This window comes from Lepidochelys olivacea (genome assembly GCF_965140295.1).
Source record: "Lepidochelys olivacea isolate rLepOli2 genome assembly, chromosome: 7".
Taxonomy (NCBI): domain Eukaryota; kingdom Metazoa; phylum Chordata; order Testudines; family Cheloniidae; genus Lepidochelys; species Lepidochelys olivacea.
The window spans coordinates 97,151,350-97,177,161 of record NC_140417.1 but is presented as its reverse complement, the minus strand read 5'-3'; the positions used below and the strand labels follow the sequence as shown (position 1 = coordinate 97,177,161).

Genomic DNA, 25,812 nt, shown 5'->3' with positions numbered 1-25,812 from the left:
GGTGTAAATTAATGTAGGTTCATTGACTACATTTTTCCTTCCATAGATTTTAAGGCCAGAAGGGACCATTGTGCTAATCTAGTCTGACCTCCTGCATAACAGGCAAGAATATTTTACCTACTAGGGCTATGCCAATTTATGCCACCTGAGGATTTGGCCCATTAAGTTAAACCTCTACATACTATTAGGATTTGATTTAAAGTACTAACTAAAGCCCTAACAGTCTCCTCCAGTTACTGTGGATGAACACTGTTCCACTACTGTCACACCCCTGAATATTTACATACTATTAACCACAGCCCACAAATTCATCTGCTCTGATTTACCTTGATTTACTGCCTATTGTACTCACCTTCCACGTGCCAACAAACATGGCCACCTCAACTTCTCTCACACCTCACCCTGCCCTCTGTTCTCCCAACCATCTCACCCTTTGTGAGGAAGGCTTAGCTTCCCACTACCCCCAACAGAATGTTTGGTTATTTTAAAAGCTCTTCCATTCCTGCATTACCTTCCTTCAATCTCTTTATCTCCTTCCCGACCCATCTCCCACTCAAGAATTCTCTATGTTTATCCCCTGCGGAGTATTTTTCCTCATGCAATGTTATTTAAAAGCTAAAAGCTTAAAAGATCCTGGAATCAATTATGCTATTACTAAAGCACTAAAGGGAGTGCAAAGCTTGGTGGCACTGCTGAGACATTCAGTCCAGATGCAATTTTAAAACCATTTTATGTTCATTTTAAGGCCACTGCCAGGCTGATTTTCTCAACAATGTCTCCAAGCAGCTAACAATGCACAGCCTGGCTTTGCCTCCATTTTACTGCTTCACTAATATCACAATTGCAAGGAGTCCTGCACCCGTTTTAAAGATTGGAGATCCAATCCCCCATTTTGTAATTCCTCACTGGGGTACGAAGTCTTGCCAAACAATAAGGATGTGGAGAGCTCAGAATTATTAACATTAATTAGTGGACATGAGTTGAGATCTCATAGTCTCCTGGTTCACACACAGTGCATCCAATCCTAGGCCAATCAACATTTTGAAGATGAAGAGGATCCATCAGTGGCACATTGAAGTGAGATGCTGGAGAACATGCTTAGGGTAGGTGCAATGGTGATCAATTTTAGCAGCAAGTCTCTAGCAAGCTCTGTTAAGCAGAATGCAGATTGCAAATGACAATTTTTGACAATTTGAGACTTGGCCAAATCTAAATGGATTTTAAGGGAGACCACAAGAGGTACTTCTGTGACCCCATAAACATCCCCTTGCCAAATTTCAGTTCTGTTGCAAACCATGGAAATGTTATAGCTCCCCAAGAAATGTTTTGGATAAATTTGGATAATGGGAAATGTAAGGCACACTTAATAAAGAATTGTCCTATAGACTCATCTTCATTCATTCATTTCCCCAAACACTTTAGCTGTTCTGGAATTTTTGCTTTTTAAAATAGGACTTTCTCATATTTAAATAGTTTACCTTGAGTTACTTTATTTGTGAGCTTATAAATGTAAACTAAGCTTATTAACATATTGGATGAAGAAGAGTTTATTAACCCAGGTTATGCTTATTAAGTTATTAACATGGAGTATCCCCAAATATTAGTATCCCCAAATATTATTATCACAGTAGCTATCCTTATAAAACTGATTTATAAGAATAATCTGGTATAAAACTCCAGTGATATTACCCCAGGGCTGACTTTAGCCTACAACAGCAAAATGAATAATTATGCAAATTATTTTCACTGTTGATATCTGCCTTTGTAATACATCAGTTCTATGTTGCTTTACCTTGCATTATTTGTTATTTCAGTTATACTCAAAGTCCTGAAATTTCTGATAAATGGAAAAGAGAAATTCAATAATAAAATTTACCAGAAACTGCATTCTGGGATATTTTGTGATCTTTATGTTTTGTGATAAAACACTTTTAAAGTGCTGAAATCCTTTATTCATGATGCTGGGAAAACTCTCACTGACTTCATAGGGCATTTTGCTAGTTCTAGAATCAAATTCTGATCCTTAATTTAAATATTACAGATTAGATAGATACAGATATAAATATATAGATATATTTAGAATTACCATTAGAGAAAACATGTGTTGGTATTTATCTGGAACATTATTTTTAATGAATGCAGCTGCTGTAGATGAAAAATCCACTGCTTCTTTAATTTTCGAAGCATCCAAGAAACATTCAAGTAGCTCTCTGCAAGACAAACAAAAATATATTATATTAAACATCTAATAACACTTTTTATTATCTAAAGAAAATTTCAGTTATTTACATTCTATCAGGAGACTTTATAAATTCATGCTTCACCCAGAAGAGCTGCATGCTCCCCATTACAGTGCTATAGAGAAGAATGGTACTATAAGGCAATAATTCCCAAACAGGATGTTAAACTACAGACCTCCTAGTTCCAAGCCCTTTCTTCATCTACAATATCTTATAACTTTTATCTTCTATTTATTGCAGCTTTTTCAAAATCACAATTACAAAATTTTCTCATAAGTGACTAGATTTGAAGGTTTTTTGAATACTTTTCAATCAAAGAATTAAACAGAAAAATTCAGAAACTGTGAAATGAAACAAGCTGGTAAAACATTTCAGTGTGCTGTGTTCTCAGATTTCTTTTTCTCTACCTGATGAAAGGATTGGATTCACAAAGCTGTCAAGTCAGATAAATCACTATTCATGCCAGGAGTTGGATGAAGTATACCTGTTGCATTTTCAGTATTTTATCAGGATTTAACAAGTAGAGACCCATTGTTAACTCTTAAATAACGCATTTTAATGTTTCTAGCAAATTAAAGTAAATGTAAAAGATGAAAAGGTTAATGCAAAGAGACTACTTCTCCTGCAGGACATACATTTAATATGCATTCACAAGTTTCCCCAACATTCCCCAAAGAGGATATTTTCATATAATGTGATTTATTCATAGCATGGTATTTTTCACAGCCTTTAGCATAACTTTTGGATTTTTTCTCTGTTGGATTCAACTTTTCATTCCCCCCCCAGGGTCCACTTTAAAAAAAAACAAAACAAAAAAAAAAAACCCAAAGAAAACAAAATAGACACTGTAGTGCAATAAAAGATACTATCAGATGTACAAGGGATCATGTTACATAAATGTTATTTTCCCCCCAGTACTAAAGCAGAAGACTTGGTGGTAAATCTCCCACTGATGTCAATGGTGCAGAAGCAGGACCAGTAAATGACTGCATAATCAAAATATTTTAAATTGTGTAACAGTTTAAAGACTATAACTAAAGGCCAAATTGTGGCCTGTCTGGTACAGCAACAGAGGGGTACAATGCATAGCATTGTGCAGACTACACCTCACCTCACACAGGTAAACAGGAAGGGACAGACGGGGGGAACTGGGAGGAGCTTTAGCGCCACCCCCTCCCTAACATCCCTGCCAGAGTAGCTGTGTCAGCACAGAAGGGAACATATGCTGCACTGAATATATACCTGCATGATTTACTCTCTCACTGGAGCAGTGGGGAGACCAGGATGGAAATTGTGATTGAGTCATAGATCTCCCTCCTGGGCCACACATGGAGCAATGAAACATCATACTGTCCCTTACTCTGGGCTTGACTCCAAGCCATAAGTGTCTCTACATCAGAAGAAAACTCAGTGGAGCAGCAATTTAATCCAAATTCTCAAAATGAAAAGTTTTCTGATTTTCATCTCAAACTCCGCAACAGAATATACCTCACTCTTGCGTGAGACCGCTTCTTTAAATTCAGTCTTTATTTTTTGCAAGTACAGTGAAAGCATAGTATAGCTTGTCCTACTGTACTGCTGTATTAGCTCATGATAAATGGTGTTTGTGTGGTGGGGAGGGGAAGAAATCAAACACTGATTTATTGCTTTCTTTAATATGAAAACTGAAAAAAATATGGGAAAACAGAATGTGTTTATCTATAGTATAATTTCCACAGCCTTGTACTTCTTGCCTCTAGCTGGCTGGAGTTCAATATTCTAATTGCTCTTCAGTTATTCCATTTTTCTTTTACTTCACAAACAAGGAAATTAGGCCTTTACCTAGAAAGGCACTTAACACATGCATAACTTTAAGCCTTTTAGTCTTTATCTCATTGAAGTCAACAAAATTAATCCTGAGTTTAAAATTATGCATCTGCTTTGCTGGATCAGCACTTTAATGAGGTTGAAAAGATGACAGCTGTTTAGTTGGCCCAGTAGCATGAGGAAGAATTGGTAATTGAACTGAAGGAAATTTTAAATTGAGCTAAATTCAGGGGGAAGGGCAACAAACATTTAGATCAGAGATATTTTAGAATGGATTTTTGTTTGTTTTTAAGAACTTGCTTAGGCAGAACCAAGAAATTGGTTAAGTTACTTGACTATAGGTCTCCTTACTCCCACACACTTTATATCTAGAGTAGCTATGTTTTCATCTTACCATTATTGTTTTGGCTCCTGCAAATATTGTTTGCCACATTAGGGCAATTAGGTAGGAAAAAAGAACAACTTTCCAGAAGGAAGGGACCAGTTTTTGAGTGAAAAGTTTCGTAAAACATACCAGCAGTAGCATGAGTGGAACCCAAGAGTTTTAAAAGAATAGGAAGAAGGCCCCTGAGTCCCTGATGTAGCTTTTTAGCAAATCTTCGAACACTGTGGAAATTCTAAAGAACTGGAAAATTGTGCAAATATTTTAAAAGGCTGTACAGAATGGCCTGGTTAACTATGGGCTGGCAAGCCAGGAATCGATCTCGGGCACAGTTTTGGAAAAGCTGATAAAGGATGCAATCAGTAAATAATTAGAAGACAGTATTATAATTAAAGTTAAACGTGGTTTTATGGAAAATAGGTCTTGTCAACCATTACTGTATCAACCAAATTTGTGATCTCATCAAAAATATCCAGTTTATTTGGCTTCTGTGAGATATTTGACTTAATACTGTATTCCATTCTAATTAAAATATTAGCTCTACACAAAATCAATGTAGCACATTTTAAATGAATTAAAAACTAGCTAACAGATATCAAAAATTGTAATGAGGAAAATTATAATCCAGTGGGGATACCTCTAGTGTCAGAGGCTCATTAATATTCTTTGCCAGGATGGCCTGGAATTCCTTGCAGTGTCTTTGGCTCATATTGCTAAGATCAATTACATTCAAAGAAGGGGGAAAATTTTCCAACAGATTTTAAAAAATTAATTTTGTAGCCTTTTTGGCTAATGCTCAGACCTATTCATTGAAGGTATTTAGGGGACATCAGAGATAAAAAGCTTTTAGTTTCCCTCCCTAAGGAAGGTCCTCAAAGTAGGTAGAATGTCCTCATTTTCTCAATACCGAGCACCCTTAAATCAAGGTTCAGTTATACAAGCAGACTTCTCAGTTTGTGCTTATTGCTCACACCTCTGTGGTGGAGAGGGTGAATAACTGGACAAAAGACCATCGGAAGTGACTATAAGACTCTTTTGCTTTCATCACACTGGCTTTCACTTTTTCCCAAAAAGAGAATTTTACTCCTCAACTTTCTGCTGCACTTCATTATAAATGCCAGAAAAATGCATTCATGAATACTTGTGCACATCTATGCCCAAGGCCTGGCATCGCTACCCATTTGGGGATGGGGGCAGAAGGGACAACTCATTTTCATTCTCTGAGAGATGAGGTTAGATATTTGAGACCTATAGCCATTAGGACTGTCTGGGCTGGAATCAACATATTTGAATGGAAGACCCTACAGAGACAGTGGAAAACCTAATGACCACAGATTAGCACCTTGCTGCAGAGGCAGCTGAACAGCATGGCTGGAGCTGGAGAACAAAAACAAGGTAACAGGCGGCTGTATTAAAAGCTGAGCTCTCAAAGACACAGACATATACCTGGAGCCAAAGACAAAGGGACAGAGCAGAAAGGACGAGCCAAGATGGTTTCACCAGCAGCATGCCTTCAGGGAGCCCTTGCATTGGCCAGTCTGATCTCTGTCTTGACCTTACCTCTCTTTGCTAACTTAAGGACTTTCAGAATTTATATAGCAGGGGACTAATAAATGGTTACCTTGTTTTGAAAAGGCTGGCTAGTATTGCTGCAAGTATTTACGGACAGCATAGTGCCCTGAAGGAGTAGAGGACAAGTCTCCCACAGGAGTCTGGCTTGGCTGGATTCGCTGCAGGGAACCACAGAGAAAGATAGGGACCACTTGTGCCTAAAGGCCCAGTTTCAGAGCCCTAGAGGCTGAAGACCTGTGTGTGTCCTTGGGGTCTGGCACACTAAAGAGGTCACTCCCAAGGGCCTGGTTACAGCCTGGTCATAGACCAAAACCTATAGATCCGTGATACCTGGCAAGTCCGAAAGCAAATAAGTGAACAATTTGTCAGTTTCTGTTGCCATACTGGCTCTTTTTTGGCAGGGATAATCTACATACTTGGCACTTTGTTCCTATCAGCTTTCATTGGTTTGCAAAGATTAGTAGTGCTGTTCCTTTACTGGCCCCCTGATATACTGGCTCATCCAGACAAGGTATAGTTTGTTTGGGATCAGAAAGCCTAGCTGTGAAGGAAATTCAATGAAGTTATTTGTACACGCATGAAACTAGTGACATTTCAGAGACTGATGACATTGGCAGAGAGTGCAAAGGGAATGAGTGTGCTCAGGAATAGCCAAGCATTCTTCAGTTTTAGAGGTGGTTGGCTAAGGTTTCTGGGTTTGATACTCAGACCCTGTCCAGGAGATTCCTAGAGTCATGACTGACAGTTGCCAAGACTAGACTGGATAAACTCAGAGTGCATCACCCCAAACCCAAATGAGTTTGGAAGCTAGGTTGCCCATGAGAAAAGGGTTTGCCTTTTTGCAACAGCTGCCATCTGTGGTAGCTATGTCTTACAAGGGCAAGGCACAGTTCAAGCTATGGAAGAGGGCTGATACCTAAATGAATTTTCTGCCACCTCCCAAAAAGCATAAAGATTTCAAGAAGATTATCTGTCAGGGTTTGGACACTGCCAGGCATCTGATGCACAATATCTTATGATGTTGGTGACACAATAATGAGGGTGATTAGGTACAGTGTCACAGAGACAGCTTATAAAAATATTATTACAGAAAATTCCCACATTTGTCACACCTGGGAAATGGAAGAACTGAAAAAGCCACAAAGAGATCAAGGGAGAAACGAGGCAGAAATACATCATGAGCTCGAATGGTCTGCAAAATGGTTATTTCAGGTACTACTGCAACAACAACAGTCAATGAAAAATGGGGGCAGCACTGGTACAGTTAGTTGGTGCACATATGGAACAGCTTCAACCAATTCAGTGTGCAAAATCCTAAAGAGCTTTTGGAGTTTACACCTGGTCTTATTCAGGGAATCTATACGTGATAGTTTACTATGATGGATATCTTTGGATAAAAAATTCACTGCATTCATTTAAGACTTTCCTTATCACTGGCCAAGGGGAAAAACAACACATTTCTATGTTCAGTTCTACAAAACTTCAGATGAAATACTAATCTATGGACAGAATTACAAATGTCAAACAACTACAATTTCTCCATTCTTGTTTTTTCTCATAGGCAATACACCGGACCCTCGCTAGAACGTGGGATTTGGGATCCATGACAAGTACTGTGTTATAGCGGGGACCGCGTTAAAATGAAATTACTGTATACAGTAAATGTCACATCCATAAAGTATAGAAAACCTTAGAAAATAAACTCCTACTTGAAGGAAACAATGAACGACAAAAAAAAGTGTTGATTTATTAGAGATTTAAAGTTGACATTACAATAAACTAGTTTAGTTTTTCTTTAAAAAGTTGGTGAGTTGCTTTTGCTTCTTGCTGCTGTGCTGCTTCCACTTAGCAATCTGCAAAAGACTACTTAGCTGCATAATTTTTATAGGCTCAATGTCTTACGTCTCAAACCATTTCAAATCAGTCTCTAAGCCGGCTATGGTTGCAGTTGACATTGGAACGACGTCCACTTCATCTTCCTCTTCTTCTTCCACGGCGAAGGCCAATTCTTCAGCTTCTGGAATGTTGTTTGGTCGTACTGCCTGAAGAATTTGGTCATCCGTTAGACTTTCAGCAACGGGACAAAATTCTTCTGCTTCATCATCACCTCTTATCCAGGACTCGATATTTTGTGGCAGTACAGTTACCGCGAGCCAAGACAGTTGCTCGCACAGCTCCTGCATCCACTCCACGTCTGTTCTTCCAACTTCCTCCTCTGTAAATCCCTCAAAGTCGAATTCCTTGTCAGACTGTGATCTGCTTTCTTCATTTTCTTCCAGGAGCGGATGATCAAACTACTCTCTCAGTTCCACCATCCAACAGTGGTTTATTGTTTTAGCATGTAATAAATTCCAGGAATCGCCACCAATGTAAAAGAAGTCTTTTATAGTCAACTTCTTCAGAAAATCGGTGACAGACAACTCGCTTTCTATCATTTGTTGTACCAAGTTCCGTCAACAGTGCTGCTTAAAAATGGCGATAACACCTTGATCAAATGGCTGGATTTTGGAAGTCATGTTTTTAGATAAGTATTCAACCCGTATTTTACTGTCACAGGTTTTGAGTCTTTTGGCCAGAGGATGCACTGGACCGTTGTCTAGCAAAAGAACGGCCTTTTCTTCTAAGCGTTTTGCCTGCAAATGCTTTCGCACAGAAGGGACAAATTTGGTGAAGAACATTGTTCAAAAATCTCTCTTGTCATCTGGGAATTTTTGGAGTTCTTGTACAGGCAATTCACATTTACGTGATGAAAGCACAGAGGCATACAAGACTTTCCAATGCACAATGGTTTTAATTTATGCTTGCCTGTTGCATTCACACAAAATAATAAAGTAAGGCAATTTTTTACCTGTTTATATCCTTCTTTCTTATGTTCATCTGTTCTGACCACCAGGGTTTTAAACGGACAACATTTTATAATTGTCAAAAATATAAAGGGAAGGGTAAACCCCTTTGAAATCCCTCCTGGCCAGAGGAAAAATCCTCTCACCTGTAAAGGGTTAAGAAGCTAAAGGTAACCTCGCTGGCACCTGACCAAAATGACCAATGAGGAGACAAGATATTTTCAAAAGCTGGGAGGAGGGAGAGAAACAAAGGGTCTGTGTCTGTCGGTATGCTGCTTTTGCTGGGGATAGAACAGGAATGGAGTCTTAGAACTTTTAGTAAGTAATCTAGCTAGGTATGTGTTAGATTATGATTTCTTTAAATGGCTGAGAAAAGAACTGTGCTGAATAGAATGACTATTTCTGTCTGTGTGTCTTTTTTGTAACTTAAGGTTTTGCCTAGGGGGATTCTCTATGTTTTGAATCTAATTACCCTGTAAGGTATCTACCATCCTGATTTTACAGGGGTGATTCCTTTACTTCTATCTACTTCTATTTCTATTAAAAGTCTTCTTGTAAGAAAACTGAATGCTTTTTCATTGTTCTCAGATCCAAGGGTTTGGGTCTGTAGTCACCTATGCAAATTGGTGAGGATTTTTACCAAACCTTTCCCAGGAAGTGGGGTGCAAGGGTTGGGAGGATTCTGGGGGGAAAGACGTGTCCAAACTACGTTTCCCAGTAAACCCAGTTAGAGTTTGGTGGTGGCAGTGGATATTCCAAGGACAAAGGATAAAATTAATTTGTACCTTGGGGAAGTTTTAACCTAAGCTGGTAAAAGTAAGCTTAGGAGGTTTTCATGCAGGTCCCCACATCTGTATCCTAGAGTTCAGAGTGGGGAAGGAACCTTGACAATAATAAATTCCTGTTTCATCTGCATTGTAAACCTGTTCCTCCAAGTAACCCTCTGCCTGTAAAATTTCCCTCAGCTTCGCAGAGTATGATTGCGCATCGTTGTCGTCAGCAGAGCATTTTTCCCCCAAAACTGCAATCTGAGAGATTCCGTGTCTTTTTGAAATCGTCATAGCCAACCCAAACTTGCCTTAAAATTGCTGAATTTGCCTTTAAGTTCCTGGTCGATTTTTTCCACTTGCATGGCTATAAGCGGACCAGAGATCAGAATGCCTTTCTGCTGTTCTTGCACAAACCACGTGAACACTACAGAATCAAGATCAGCATCATTCACTAAATGGGCTCATTTTCTTTGAAGGCCACACTCTTCATCCAGGTTATGAATGTAAGTTCTGAGCTTGTCAGCATTCTTTAGCTATCCACGAAAGGTGGACTCGTTAATGCCAGTATCGAGGCTAATCTTTGCCTGGGTTTCGTCATTTCTAAGTCGTTCATCAGCATCCAATTTCTCCTGCACCGAGTAAGCCTTCCTTTTGCCTGACATTTTTGACATCTTTCTAAAGATAAATACAGTACTGTACCTGTAAATTTTTATTATATTACATTTGTATGGCGTTCTAGGCCTACAGCAATCATTTTAGGGCTTGTCTACGCTACTGTGCAGGGTCAATCTAAGATACACAACTTCAGCTACTTGAATAGCTGACGCTCTCCCGTCAACTGCACTTGCACTCCTCGTTCTGGTGGAGTACTAGAGTTGACAGGAGTGTGCTCAGTGGTTGATTTATTGCGTCTATACTAAAAAAAAAAAATGGTACTGTACTGAAATTTGGGATCTGTGGCCGCAACCGCATTATATCAGAATTCGTGTTATATAGATGCGCATTCTAGTGAGGGTCTGGCATAAATCAGTTGGAAGAAGTTTCCTGTGCTATCTTTCTTAAGTATTTCAATGGCACCATGGCATCTAAGCACGGACTATCTTTCAAATCCTTTGAAAAATATTACAATGTGGATACCATTAACCTAGCTTCAATTCTGCTTTACACGGTAAGTTCTAGAAAAATGCACTGATGATGGTTTTCTACCTAAAACATTTTTTTCTCTTTGCTCCTACTGCTTTTCTTATTTATTTTTGTGAAGATTTCTGATATCACTTGCTTTTCATATAATTAGAAATGCAGTAAACCTACTCACATTCTGAGCTGAGTTATTTTCAACATTCCTTTTTCTTGGTGACCATTGACCTGCAAGTGTCTTAGCCTCTGTATGCTCTTCAACCCAGAGAGACCCTGAGAAAGTACTTTTCAACTCCATTGAACTAAAATGCAAAAAGGATCAATGCCTTTTCACTGAGAACACCAGATAACTTCTCTGTTAAAATCCAGGACTGTTAGCTCAAGCAACCAAGCCAATCTCAATTGTGGAAGTACCAGACTAGGAGAGAAGAGGTCTTTTTAGCAGGACCTCATATTGTTAAAGGAATTAGGTCCCAGACTTATTTTGTTGGAACCCACTGTTGTGACCGGCTGAAAACTGCTTTAAAATAATATTTCAATATTATCCAACCACATAATTTTCCCTTTAATTCAGGAAATCTATCGGAGCAAATTTTTCAAAACTGGCTTCCACCTGTCCCCAAAGTACACCTTCATGTGTCCTTTTTGAACACTAATACTTAGGCACCTGAGGGACAGAATTCACACACAAAACACACATTCAAATTCCATTTACATCCCAGTGTTAGTGCCAGAAAAGAGTGCATGCAGATGTCCTCACACACAACTTCAGATTAAGGTCTCTGACAATTCAGCCAGTGAAATAACATTTGGAAAGCACCCACTGAGCATTGTTTAAACTAGATTCTGTATGGTAATGCTACAACTACCATGCATCTTTCTGCTGTTCTTATTGCATTTAAATGCATCTTTATGTAATTTTTCTAAAAAAAATCTGTCTTGGTGGTCATTTGAAAATTTAGTGGCACTAGCAAAAAACAAACCAACAAAAAAAGCCCAAACCAAAATAACAAAAAACACAACAACACTCCTCGATCATAAGCTGATTCATTTATAAGCCGACCCCCACAAGATGGACAATAAAAATCGAAAATTTTTATGACCCATTCATTAGTTGACCCTATAATTCAGGGGTCAGCAAACTTTGGCTTCTTGCCCATCAGGATAAGCAGCTGGTGGGCCAAGATAGTTTGTTTACCTTGAGCATCCGCAGGCATGGAGGTAAACCCAAGTAAACAAAATGTCCTGGCCCACCAGTGGCTTACCCTGACGGGCTGGGACAGCAACTGGTGGGGAAATTTTGGGGATGGGGGAGAAGCTGGGGGTCAGAAGAGTAACCCCTGTGAGGACCCCTCACTTGACCCCACCACTAACTCAGGATCTCCTCACATGACCCCTCCCTGTGTAACCCCTCCCTACCCCATCCCTAGCCTGGGACTCCACACTCTCCCCATCCCATCCCTTCCCACCTTACCTGGGGAGGGCCAGGGGAAGATGCCAGCCCCGGAGCTACAGCTACTTCAGAGTCTGGGGGGACAGCAGCGTGGCCAGAAGAGGAGAGACTCTGGCCCCACCTCTTCCCTTCTGGCTCTGCTGGCTGAACTGCCCCCTCTGTTGGGGGGTGTGGGCGGGGTTGTGTCCCACCTCTCCCCCTCTCCATACCTGTTCATAAGCCGACCCCCTTCTCTGATGCTTCCCCTATTTACTGAAAAAATTCGGCTTATGAACGAGTATATATAGTATAACAAAATCCCATATTTTTACCTATCTTTTTAAGTGACATTCTACTTTGTTTCATGTTGAATTTTCCTCTACAAGCAATATGGACTTTTTAGATACCCTTAGTATTTGCATCTCTGAAACAGAGATGATTATAGACTATATGTAACTACATCAGAATTTTTTTATTATGAGCATCAATAGTTAAATATTCTGCCCACAGATAATTGTTTAACCTAGTGCTCATTACTCTAATTACTGAACAAATAAGATATACAGGAAAAATCTAAAAGTTCTATAAATATGAAAAAAAATCAGCTGGTTTAAATCTGATCTATGGCACTAGGGAACTTTTCAGGATGCCAAAATAATTAATCATTTCTCACAGTGTCACATGACTTAAAATCTAGGTCCACAGATAATTTCAGAGAATAAATTTAAGTATTAACTACTGAAATGGCTGAACACCACAATGAGTTCCTCTGCTACTGTGAGGGAAGATCAAAACTGATGGTTTAAATCTAACAACATGGTATCTGAAGTTCTTTCACTTCCTTTGTCTATTGACTCCTGCTTTGGAAAAGAGGGTTGCTATAGAAATTGCAGAAGCTATGACAGCACTGCTAATGCTCATGCCAAAGGCAATGTTAACAAAGACTGTGGATCAAAATTTAGCTTTAGAGAATAATTAGAATGAGACCTACTACTTTTATACTTTGGGACACGAGGCCTGTGGCTTTGGTTCAAATTAGTAAGGAAGAACCTTTAAGACACCATGGAAGAAAAATGCTACTAATACTCACTAATAAAAAATAAGCTTAAACAGAATCAGGTTACTTTGATGAGAATTTCCTTCTAATATATAATCCAGTAATATATGCATGAATTACAAATTGCAAAATGAGTTCACCATATTTTACAGTCATAAAATGTGCTGTCTGATAATGAAGAATAATGTTTATACCCAAGGATGTCTCAGAAATATTATATCTCAGATAGCTCTTGTAACAAATGATACATAGCTGGTCACGTGGATAAAAAAGCCCACATACCTCAACTGATTGAACACTAGTATTCATTTGTGTGCCCTTTACTCGAAAATTTAGTATTTAGTATACATTTTCCAAGTGTCACTTGCTAAACACACTTATTTCATGAAATTTCATTTTGACGTACAGCTACATTAAACAGGAGAAAAAGTTAATATGAAAATTTAACCTTTCACAAATTCACTTGACCTTTCACTCATTCATCTGAGAGAAAGGGAACTCCTCTGGCTACTGGCCAGACAGCACTTCAGGGCCTTCTTAGCTATGCAGCCAGAGACCGCCCCTATTCTTCCTCCTTGGTGACAGTTTGAATGTCAATTTTTAAGGGGTAAGGTCATACATTTTGCCAAACCCAACTACCATATAACGCAATCAGGCAAAAAAGAAGGAAATCAGAAATACTGAATATGCTCCTCTCTGACTCTCCTGGCAGGGACAGGAACCTCCCACCCTCTCCAAGGATCAGGGGACAGGAGATATGTCTGTTGCCCCAGTCTAGGCTAGGGATTTTTATCTAAAGAAAAATGGTTCTTAAGCCATGATGTAGCTAGTTTGTCTCCTAACCTAAAAGGACACACACAACAGTTAATTCAGCAACACAGCTGATTTAATCCAAAAGGTTATGATGCCTCAGACTGGAACTGACTAGATATAGAGAGTAAAAGTTTCCTTCCAAGAGTAATTCCACAACTCCTTTACAGACAGGGATTTTTTAAATATATATTTTGACCATATGAAGCAAGACAACCTGTTGCAGAGACAGTGACTATAGCTTTCTAACTCTTGTGACGTGTCAAATCCACGGATGTCACTTCCATTTTAACCACAATACAAATATCAAACTGGAGTACCTTTAGTACTATATATACAGTTTTATTAGATTTTATTAAAGAACAGTTAAACAGTCTGATCCTGCAGTTTTCTCTATACAACTACTGGTCTATGTACAAATTATGAAATTCTGCTCTATGATTTACAAGTTGTACCATACTCACAATATATTTAGAATAATATTTAATATGCCAGTTTGTGATCAAAGATAACCACAAATGGGAGCTACATGCTCAAAAGGACTACAGGACCCTGGTCCTAAAATAACAGTTCAAACTTACATCATGAGTTCTGCTCGCCATTGCTTGTCTTGCTCTTCAGCTTGATTTAATGCTGTTACAATCTGAGATAGGCTGGGAATAAGAAGGTAGCGGAACCCAGGTTTAAGATATGGCCTTACAACCTGCCAGTAAAGGACTGAAGCATTATATATCAAAAAATAATATCTGAAAAACAAGAAATAGGATTTTATAATCTGAGATAAACATATACTTATTTAAAAGGCTCTTTATGTAGTTTCTAAACAAAAGTAGGGACTGCGTCTTTCTATTGTTTGTACTGCACCTACCATCCTGACTGAGGATGGTGGGCACCTCAGGAATATATCAGTGAGAGCTAACCCTGCACTCTCCTTCCCACCAGCGGAGTTATAAAATGGAGGGACATAATCAGCCATATATATCACATTAAAGCACATTTATATTCATCTTGTCTTCTTAATACTGTTCTACTATTATTTTTCATAGTGAAGCACTAATGTTGTTACAGGAAAGGAGTAGGACTGAGACAGATATGCTCCACAAAAAGATCTGTGTTACCCAGAGCCCCACAAAATGAAAGTATGAGAAGCAATTATCTTAAAAAACTAGGTCAGTAACACTGTTGAGATTTGGAACTGTAACCCCTATCAGATAGTTTTACCTTGGATCGTGTATTGCAAAGTCTAATGCTTTCATAAGGTACATCACAAAGTTCTCAAATTTTTCCTAAAAAAAAAAAAGAATTGTTAAAGCTCGTTTGACACATATCTTTATTAATCACTGCCACATTACTAATAATTTTCAGCCTATTATCAAATTATTTTTATTGCTACAGGTGGGGCTGCCAGTACCATATAATATTAAGGTTGTCTAATTCTTTCCATTAATAAAGACCCTACTAGAGCTGCTTATAACATTGCCAAACTTTAACCATTTAGGCTGAAATTTTTGCTGACATATGTTTAGAAAATTTCAGCTTAAAACATTCCTTACACAAAGACCACTCTTCCACACCCCTCCCCCATCCCAGGGGGTCAGTCATTTCCAAGAACAAGGACAGCCTGTACCCCATGTTCACCACTTTTATAAGATTATGATAAATTTTGTACAAAGTATGCCTTGTGAGTTATCATTGTAAACTCATACTCTGCTGAATATTATCATTCTGTTGAGATATGTGTAGTAACACTATGTGTAAAGTTATAAGTTTCTACGGCATGATTGTCTGAAATATGTTGTAATTCCAGGTAACGCCCACAAACCAGTTTCTCAGGGTATGGCTACACTATTAGGCTTTTAGTGACACTGCTGTGCGGCTACAGCCATGCCGCTAAAAGGCACGCAGTGTAGCTGCTGTTTGTCAGCAAGAGAGAGCTCTCTTGCTGACAAAAGACTTCCACCTCCCATGAGTGGCAGTGGCTTTGTCAGCAGGAGTGCACTTCTGCCAACAAACAGCTGTTCACACCAGCATTTTTTGGCGGTAAACCTTTTGTCGTTCGGGGTGGGGTGGGGTATAGGGGGTGTTAACACCTTTGAACGACAAAAGTTTTGCCCACAAAGTGCCAGGGAAGACAAAAGCCTTAGAAACAAAGACCCACTGGCACACCAGCAAGGTGTTAAGGGGCCATTACCTATTTAACTGTCTATTCATCAGTGGGGGGAGGGGGGGGGGGAATAAACAAGAAATTTACACTGCAACACAGGTATGTTTCTAACCTCAAGTCCACAAGGGACTGCCTGTCACCATGACTCAGCAAGAATGTTTCTAGTACAAGAAATTGACTTATAATCTCTCTGCTCATGTCATCAATGAACACATGAAGAACTGAACAAATGGGGGAATGGTCCCTAGCTGGAAAAGAAATCCAGCCTGTGAACTGTTGCAGTTTATGGTGAGAGAAACATTTTGTTTTTGAGTTCATTTAGGTATTAGCATGTGGTTTTAGTTCTTTTGTAACCAATCCTGACTTACATGTATCTATACTTGTAAAAAAATCTATCTTTCTGTAGTAAATAAATTTATCTTACTGTGTTATCTTAACCAGTGTGTGTTTGAATTAAAGTGTGTAGGGAACCTCTATTTGAGAATACAAGATTGGTGCATTATTACTTCCCAGCGTTGGAATGATGGACTATCTATGAGCTTGTACTGTCCAGGAGCATACTGAGCAGTGCAAAATGCTCATTTCTAGGGAACAAGGCTGGGACTAAGAATTTGCGGGTAGTTCATGCGTGGCTGGGAGAGCACTCGTGTATTTAGCTGAGAGTGAATTTACATGCTGAAGGCTGCGTGACCAGACAAGGAGTGGCTGTTCTGGAAGTAAAGCAATATAAAAGGCACCCCAAGCTAGAGAGTTCTGGAGACATCGCTGTTGAACCGTTCAGATTGTACCCTGGGGAATCTGACACAGGGAAAATACATTTTTTTTTTGCTCACTTTAAAATTCTGTTGACCTTTTATTTGAAAGGCCCCGGTAAGTCTATAATTTGGAGCAAGCAGTTGAAATTTGGGATGGGGAAGGGGTGCGGAAGAGTAGTCTTTGTGTAAGGAACGTGGCTTTTTTCATCCCTGTAAAAACCCACTCAAATTTGGCCAAGTTATAAACCTTTGAAAAGTCACTGTTCGAACACGCTAAGTAGCAACCTGTTATATTTCAAAGATTCATGCTTGTCATGCTCCAACCCAGGACTGTGCAAAACTTTCCCTGTAATGGGAAAGAGCTTTAGACTGAAAACCTGAACTGAGAGCAGGGACCCTATCTCTCCGTGCTCTCAATGACCCTGTGCCTGGATGAGGCAATTTGGAGGAGAAAGCTGCCTGATTCAAACTAAGAGGGGACAAGACTGTACCAAGGGGTGTGAAGATTGTGGGGAGTAGATTGGGACAAGACACCTGGAAGGCTGGGACTGGATGCTTGGGGGAGAGAGGGAAACTAGGACTGGGAGTTGGGACAGAGGGAGAGACTAAGACTGGCTAGGCAAGGAGACTAGGACTGGGAGCTGGGGAGAGAAAGAAGTGGGGGAACTGCAAGCCAATAAACTGGGGAAAGATTGAGATTGTACGAGGAAATGGGTGAGTGAACAGGGACTCTGAGCAAGGATGTTGGGGACAGAGCACCAGTTGGGTGGGGAAAGTAAGTTTGGGGACAGAAGACAGATCTAATGAGGAGCCAGGGTGTGGGGGAACAACTAGGAATGGCTGGGCAAAGAGACTGGGACAAGGAGAGCTCTGAGTTACTACAGAGAATTTTTTCCCAAGTGTCTGGCTGGTGGGTCTTGCCCACATGCTCAGGGTCTAACTGATCGTCATATTTGGGGTTGTGAAGGAATTTTCCCTGGGTCAGATTGGCAGAGACACTGAGGGCTTTTTCGCCTTCCTCTGCAGCATGGGGCACTAGTCATTTGCAGGTCTAAACTAGCATAAATGGTGGATTCTCTGTAACTTTAAGTCTTTAAATCATGATTTGAGGATTTCAGTAACTCAGTCAGAGGTTATGGGTCTATTATAGGAATGGCTGGGTGAGGTTCTATGGTCTACAATGTGCAGGAGGTCAAACTAGATGATCAGGATCATCTCTTCTGGCCTTAAAGCCTGTGAGATGAGGGCGGTAGGAGGGGGGGACCTGGACTACATGGTCAAGAAGACTGGGAACAAGGAGTTGTGGGGGGTGTGGGGGAAGACTAGAACGGGGAGTCCAGACAGAAGGTACTCCCTCCAGAGCCTGGCCTGGAACCCAAGATTCCTGAGTTTTACCATTCTTCCACTGTCAGCAGATATCAGTGAAACTGACTGGCAAAATGCCCCATTCAGCTCTAGGAATGATCTACTTACAGGATGATAACCTATGACAGTTATTTACTCCATTAGCTCAAGTGACTAAATTTTGGGTGATGGATCTAAAGGTTCTAACCTTATGATTTATGTACGTATAAATGTAATGCAACATGGTGGAATTTCTGTTTTTTCACTTAGGTTTTTCAGAAACCTGGGAAATTACACACAAATATGTTAAAAGAACATTTTTAAGATTCCAGAGTCAAATACTCAAAGGCTAGGAAATGCCAGAATTTAAGGTCACCTGTGCAACTTAATTTGCTCCCCTTCTGTGAATGCTTTATGATACTGTCTTTAATTACGTTATCACATACTACTTTTTTCCAAAGGACTCCTGTCTGATTCAGTGCACAGTGAATAGACTGCCTCTGAAAACAGTGCTGTGTAGTGAAGGAGACTGTTTGTAGGACCCCTGTTTCATCTGCTGCAGAAGCTGGAAGATGCATACTGACAGACAGTGAATTGCAGGAAGAGTAAAGATGCTGGCCTGAAGAATTTCTGAAAATCTAAATCAACCAGAAATCTGTATACTCACTGAAAGGAATTTTTAAAAAAGTAGTAATATAAAAATTCAGTGTCCTCCATTTTAGGAAGTTGTCACACATAAGTTACTACTATAGAAGGTCAGAAATTTTCTGATGAAACAGTTTAATCTGAAAATACTAATTCACTGAAGCAAAATGTTTCATCAAATCTCTCAGAGATTTGACAAAATTTCTGTTGAAACACAGGAAAACTTGCTACTTTTCCAGCGTCCACATCTCCAGCAGGGAGCATGCAAGCCCCCAGAGCCAGGGCTTTTGGGGCTGGCAGGGTCCCTGCTCTGCAGCAGCAACCTTGGGAACCCTGCCTGGAGTCAGCATTCTCCAGGCTACTAGGCTACCAGCTCCATGGCAGGGACCCTGCCATTGTCCAGAACCCCAGCTGGAGCGAGGACTCTGGTGCCTGTTAGGCTTCCCACTTTGGGGGCAAGGAGTTTGCCAGACCCCGGAGTCTCAGCTGGAGCTGGGGTCTCCATTCTATGGCAGCAGCCCTGGGAGCTCTGGCTGGAGCCAGTCCTATGACTTCCAGCTCCATGGCAGGGGCCCTGGAAGCCTTAAAAGCCCTGAGAGCTCCAGCTAGGGGACTAGCTGCTGTGAGAGTTCCAGCTAAGAGAAACTGACATTCTTGTCAGTTTCATGGCTGCTATTCAGTAAATTACAAGAATGTCAGTTTTGCATATTTGTTTGGGTAACACTACATCTTGGTGTTTCTAAAACAAAAATTTCAGGTTATCTCCAGTTTGTGGAGAAATGTTGGTAAATATGCTTTTGTTCTAATTTGGAACAAAAGTAAATATGATAGTACCAAAACTTCTGGTAAACCAAAATCTCTACGTTTCAGCCAGCTCTACCTACTACCCTTACAAATATATTAAAAAAAAAAAAAAGAATTGAGAACAAACATTATTTAAAACTCACAATTTAATTTAACATTGAACTATCAACATTCTTAAAACTAGATGTTACCATAATGTTAAAATTCACAATATTTTCTCACCAAATTATCTGTGGAGAGTGGGCTGTACAACTGGCCTTGGCACAAGTAGGCTCTACCCATAAACTGGTTTACAGGATGGCTTCCTTTAAAGTACATCTGTAGACAGTCACTGCTAATTTCTGGATACCCCAACTAGAACAAAACATTATTTTAAAGTTTTTTGTTGTTGTTTTTTTTGTTTTTTTTTGTTAAATGAACAACAATCCAATAAACAGTTGGTCAAAAATGGTCAGCTTTTAAAAGTGTGTGTTTGGTGAGACAGCAGCATGTACATTTATAGGTCCATTTACAATTGGAAAGTAAGGCCAGCACAAACAACTCAAGACATTAGGATTTTAAAGTTAACCATTCTTCTCCCCCAAAATTATGGGAAATGGCAACTTTTTACACAACAGATCTGGTTCCTAGGTTTATTCAGAGTCACACAGAGGTTTACTATAGTATAAAAATAAATATTTATTATTTGTTACACTTTACACTGTATTGCACATCATTAAAAGAACTGTTAACTGAAAGGTCAAATTCTGAGTTGCATAAGCATAACCAAGAGCAGAATTTAGCCTACAGAATCTTTTTTTGCTGGCAATGATGCACAGCCCCCAAATAATGCACATTAGATTTCAGATCTCAGGTACAATTTATATGGATGGTAACTATGAAAAAGAAATAAAAATCTTTTACTTGTAAACTGAACACATTGGAACTTCAGATGCCACTTTTCAGTGCAAAATCATACTTTAAAAGTATTTCAAACTTATAAAAATCTGAGTCACATTTTATATGACACTCAAAGGTAGCAGCAACAATCTCTTGTGATTAGAATGTTTTCTCAGTTTCTGCATGACAACAACCATTCATCAGCAACTCCTCTTCCATCTTGTCCAAACAGCTCACACTAGCATTCTCATAACAAAAGAAACAATGATCACAAAACTATTAATATACATTTGACTTGTCTACCTCTCTTACTCTGTGCTAATCAGAGACTTCAGAAAGTGCAGCTTGCTGATTGATGAAGTTTACAAAAATGCTGACTTTGGGAAGAGGCTGGGGCAAAGGATAGACTGGCATAAGCCAAAAAGCAAGTCTAAGCAATTGGTCTGTAAAGTAAGAAAATTGCAGCATAACAAATTTCAGAATCTGTATTTCCAGTGGTCCTGGCAATATCTTTAAATATTAATTTACCAAAGCACTATCATAGTATAATTCTAGACAGTTCTTTTTATTTATTTCAGATAAATACCCTACCTAGAAAATGTAGTTACCTGGAGTGCTTGTTCTGCACACAAGACATATAAATCAGAGCTAAAGCTCTCTGATGAATCAAGTGCAGATTTCCCTTGATTGGCTGATTTGATCAACTCATAAGTATTCTTCAAAGCTTGAATGTCTGTTAATAAAAATAACGTATAAGGAAGATAATAAATAATATTCTTTGTTTTATGCCAGAATGCACAGACACTTGACTGTATTATTTCAAGTGATCAACCCAACAATAAGAGCTCTTATTTTTACTCATAGTAAAGAATCATATATTTGCAGGGAGAAGTTATCAAAAGACATTGTGTAAAGCTAAGCACATGCTGGATGGGAATTTTAATGAGTCTCTTGCAGTTTTAAATAAAAAAAATCAAGCAGACAAGAAAACAAAGGACATATAAGGCCTGTTCTGAAACTCCTTGAAATCAATGAGAATCTTTCTACTGACTTCATTGGACCTTGGATCCAGTTCTCAGAGCTACTATATGAAATAAAATTGTTTTGAAGTAAACTATTTGACTAAAAAGAGCGTTGTATTATGGTATTTATTTCACGTCCTCTAACAAAGACATACAAAGTAGTCATAGAAAAATATTTTGTCTACAGTTCTGCATATATAAAAATAAGAACTGATGAAGGTCCATGTACTGCAAGAACTTTTACAGTCCTCTTTTATTTAAAATAGCTGCCAAGTAACATTTCTATACATTATTCAAGCATTTACCTTGGTGGTTCTGTGCTGCAGACAACTGCTGTCTGATCACCAAATCCATGTTCTTAGTCAAAAAGGCTCCGATTGAACAAGTCTGCTATAAATGCAATAAACACAATTGTTTCAAACAAACACTATTTACATAGATGCTTGAATTAATCAAATCAGATTCTTTTTAAAAACCCACTACATTTATTTTTGATCCATAATTATTACTGTGCGATTAAATCTCCATTCTGCACACCGCAGAGTCTATTTAGATCACAAATACAGCTAAAGCTGCCAGACAGAAAGGGGTGTATTTTAATTATCTTTCCGTAGATGGCCCTGGCCTCCCTTGGCTGATCACACTTCCCAGTTAGAGACTCTCGGAAACCAGCAGAACAAACGAACGACATATTTACAAACAGTCGAGTTCCCTGTCTGTAAAAACCGCTACAGTACTGTGCAGCGAAGGCACACGGACAAGGGCGGGGCGGTGGGGGGGGGCACCCCATAGCGCGGGGGCCACTGTAGCGTCCGGGCACGGCCTGTAGAATAAAGGCCAGAACACAAGGAAACTTGTCCTGCCAAAGCGTCCACGCCGCCGCCCCCCCAACACCGCCCCTGCCTGAGCCCCGACTCCGCTCGCTCCCCCTGCCCCGCTCCTCATCTCCCAACAGCCCCCCCGTCCCAGGCCGACACCCTCGCTCTGCCCGCTCTCCCTGCCCCCCTAACTGCCCGCACCAGACGCTATCAGCAAGCGGCGCCCTCCATCCCCTGCTCGGCAGCGCTCCTCACTCGCTGCCCAGCGGCTCCTAGCAACGCACCAACATACCTCGCTTCCCCCTACGGGGTCCTGCCTGGGACACACTTCCCGTCCCAGCCCGGCGCTTTCCCGGCCGGGGGGAGGGGTGCGTGTGTGTTCTAATTCCTGCCTCCCGAGTTCTGGGTGAGCCCCAAGGCGAGGACTGGCCCGTCCCTGGGAATGGAATTGCTCAGGAGCTGGCACCAGCAACAGCGATGTGCTGGACTCAGCCGCCCAACTCCCAAGGCAGCGACTGCCAGTAGTGTGGGGCTGAATCCACACAGGAGGGACCCAGATCCAGAGCACCGTCAGCCCCAAACACTCTGCTTCCTGCTCTCAGGGGAGTGCTTGGGATGGCCTGGAGGCTCACACAGTGCTTTCCAAGCCCACAGGATGTGTGTGTTTGGTGAGACAGCAGAATGTACATTCATAGGTCCACCCCGGCCCATCTCCGCATCCCCAGGTAGAGAACCAAGACAGACAAAAGGGGACAAGAAGAAAAGTATTAACTGTTGAGGATGTAGAAATAAACTAGCAGAATATATTGCTTTAAAATCACAGAAGAAGTTTCAGGGAAAGCAAACAATTTAGTAACAAGGGCCTCCACAAAAGGATGTGCTACAAAACATCACAGTCACTGATATTTTTATTATAGAAAACGGTTATAGCAGTAGATGGGATCAGGGGGTGTCAAGGTTCCTCCCCCACTCTGAACTCTAGGGTACAGATGTGGGGACCTGCATGAAAAACCTCCTAAGCTTATCTTTACCAGCTTAGGTCAAAACTTCCCCAAGGTACAAAATATTACACCCGTTATCCTTGGACTGGCCGCTACCACCACCAAACTAATACTGGTTACTGGGGAAGAGCTGTTTGGACGCGTCCTTCCCCCCCAAAATACTTCCCAAAACCTTGCACCCCACTTCCTGGACAAGGTTTGGTAAAAAGCCTCACCAATTTGCCTAGGTGACTACAGACCCAGACCCTTGGATCTTAAGAACAATGAACAATCCTCCCAACACTTGCACCCCCCCTTTCCTGGAAAATGTTGGATAAAAAGCCTCACCAATTTGCATAGGTGACCACAGACCCAAACCCTTGGATCTGAGAACAATGAAAAAGCATTCAGTGTTTTACAAGAAGACTTTTAATAAAAAATAGAAGTAAATAGAAATAAAGAAATCCCCCCTGTAAAATCAGGATGGTAGATATCTTACAGGGTAATTAGATTCAAAAACATAGAGAACCCCTCTAGGCAAAACCTTAAGTTACAAAAAAGATGCTCAGACAGAAATAGTTATTCTATTCAGCACAATTCTTTTCTCAGCCATTTAAAGAAATCATAATCTAACACATACCTAGCTAGATTACTTACTAAAAGTTCTAAGGCTCCATTCCTGGTCTATCCCTGGCAGAAACCAGCATACAGACAGACACAGACCCTTTGTTTCTCTCCCTCCTCCCAGCTTTTGAAAGTATCTTGTCTCCTCATTGGTCATTTTGAGGTGAGAGGTGCTTTCCCCTGGCCAGGAGGGATTTCAAAGGGGTTTACCCTTCCCTTTACATTTATGACAGGGGGTTATAAGAAAACAATAGGAGCAGAGCCTAGCCACATAATCAATCCAGTTAAGAAATTATAAAAGAAACATTCTCTTACTGTGTCCTTCAAGAACAATCCTGCTCTTGTTTTTTAGCAGGATTCCAAAAATCGCAAGTGGGAGTGGGAGACCCTGCTCATGTCGTAGCAAAAACATCCTCCTAAAATGAATGCATCTGTAAAGCACAATTTCATGAAAAAACATACTGTATATAGATTCACTTCTGAACAGGAATTAGTTAACAAAAACAGTGATTGATAGTTTTACACTAAGAGTGTTTGCCAAGAAAAGTGATCAGCACTGATGTACACCTTTGCCTTTAGTACCTTTACCATGGAATCTTTTGAAATAACAAGATATGCCACCAGTGTCCACAGCTTTAGGCTGAAATCACATGTAATGGCAAATGACATTACATCATATTTACCAATGTAGACAACAGCCATTGGGTATGAATAAGTGTCTTTTGAAATCTAAGGTTTTATTTTATCTAGACTCCTTTCACAGTATATCAGTCAAGCGCATTTCCATTCTTCAGAGAACAGCAGTACAGAAAAAAGATTCAGTCAGAAATGAATTGGTTGGAGTGGACCTTCAATGACCCTGCTTACATCAATTCAAAGATTTTCAAAATGAAATGTTTGGGCTATCCCTATTTCCAAACTCCCGTTCAGCCATGCCAGCATCCATAGTGCTCAGAAGCCACAATGATAAAAACAATATAAATGCCTAGATACGGTAGAAAATGAATCTAAGTCTCTTGCATTTCAGGCTAGATGGGAATTCTGTAAAGGCAGCATGTTCCAACCTATGGGATAGTAAGAGGAGCATTTAATATCATTCAGAAGTGCAATAGCACTGACAAGCTGCCAAAGGAGGTGTATTCAGTCCTTCTCAGTCCCACTCTGATAGAATAATGGTCAGTATGAGAGGCTACGCAGGCAAAAAGTGATAAAACTAGGGAGCATAACAAATTATGTGGCAGGCAACAGATCCAGACCAGTTACTAAATACATTACATATGTATGTGACTAGGACCCTTGTCTTTCAGCTCCAAAACCATGGGCCTCGACCACTTATGCTTTAAAAAAAATCCTAAACAAGTGCTAGAAATATATCACCATCCTCCAGGTTCACCAAGAAGGCAAAATTGCACGCACTTACATAGTGAATCACAGGACAACCTCAAAAATACAACAGGATAGCTGAGAAATTCTCCTATCTGTCCTTCCCCACCAAAAGTATTAATGTGTCTATGATATATATAAATGTGCCAAAAATAGGATTGCAACTCAAAAATAGGATTGCAACTGACAGCCTGAGATAAGATAATAAGTACAGTGACGAAAGAAAACCCTATAGCTGAGCTTTAGAAAATGCTAAAATAGAGCAATAAATTAGACTTATGAAACTAATCCAAAATTGGAGGAAATCTTGCATGTAGTGAAAATGCAGGTTTGTACATTCCCTTC

The 25,812-nt window shown here is 40.0% G+C and overlaps 1 protein-coding gene across 8 annotated transcripts in view; it reads right to left on the bottom strand.

Annotated features, from left to right (window-relative positions):
• Nucleotides 1–22,892, bottom strand: part of CFAP46 (cilia and flagella associated protein 46) — a 141,270-nt gene extending 118,378 nt beyond the window's left edge. For 4 of the 8 annotated variants that reach the window (XR_014712519.1, XM_084635255.1, XM_084635257.1 and 1 more), the window contains exons 1-7: nt 22,360–22,483; nt 21,968–22,052; nt 21,249–21,373; nt 19,984–20,115; nt 15,271–15,335; nt 14,631–14,795; nt 2,087–2,210 (exon numbers count right to left, since the gene is read on the bottom strand). Coding sequence is in view for 7 of the 8 variants with exons in the window: in XM_084635255.1 (XP_084491381.1) it covers nt 2,087–2,210; nt 14,631–14,795; nt 15,271–15,335; nt 19,984–20,115; nt 21,249–21,373; nt 21,968–22,052; nt 22,360–22,452 (789 nt within the window). In the remaining variant the exon portion in view is untranslated. The other 4 variants (XM_084635260.1, XM_084635258.1, XM_084635259.1 and 1 more) reach the window with 4 other exon arrangements.
• Nucleotides 22,893–25,812: the final 2,920 nt, after the last annotated feature.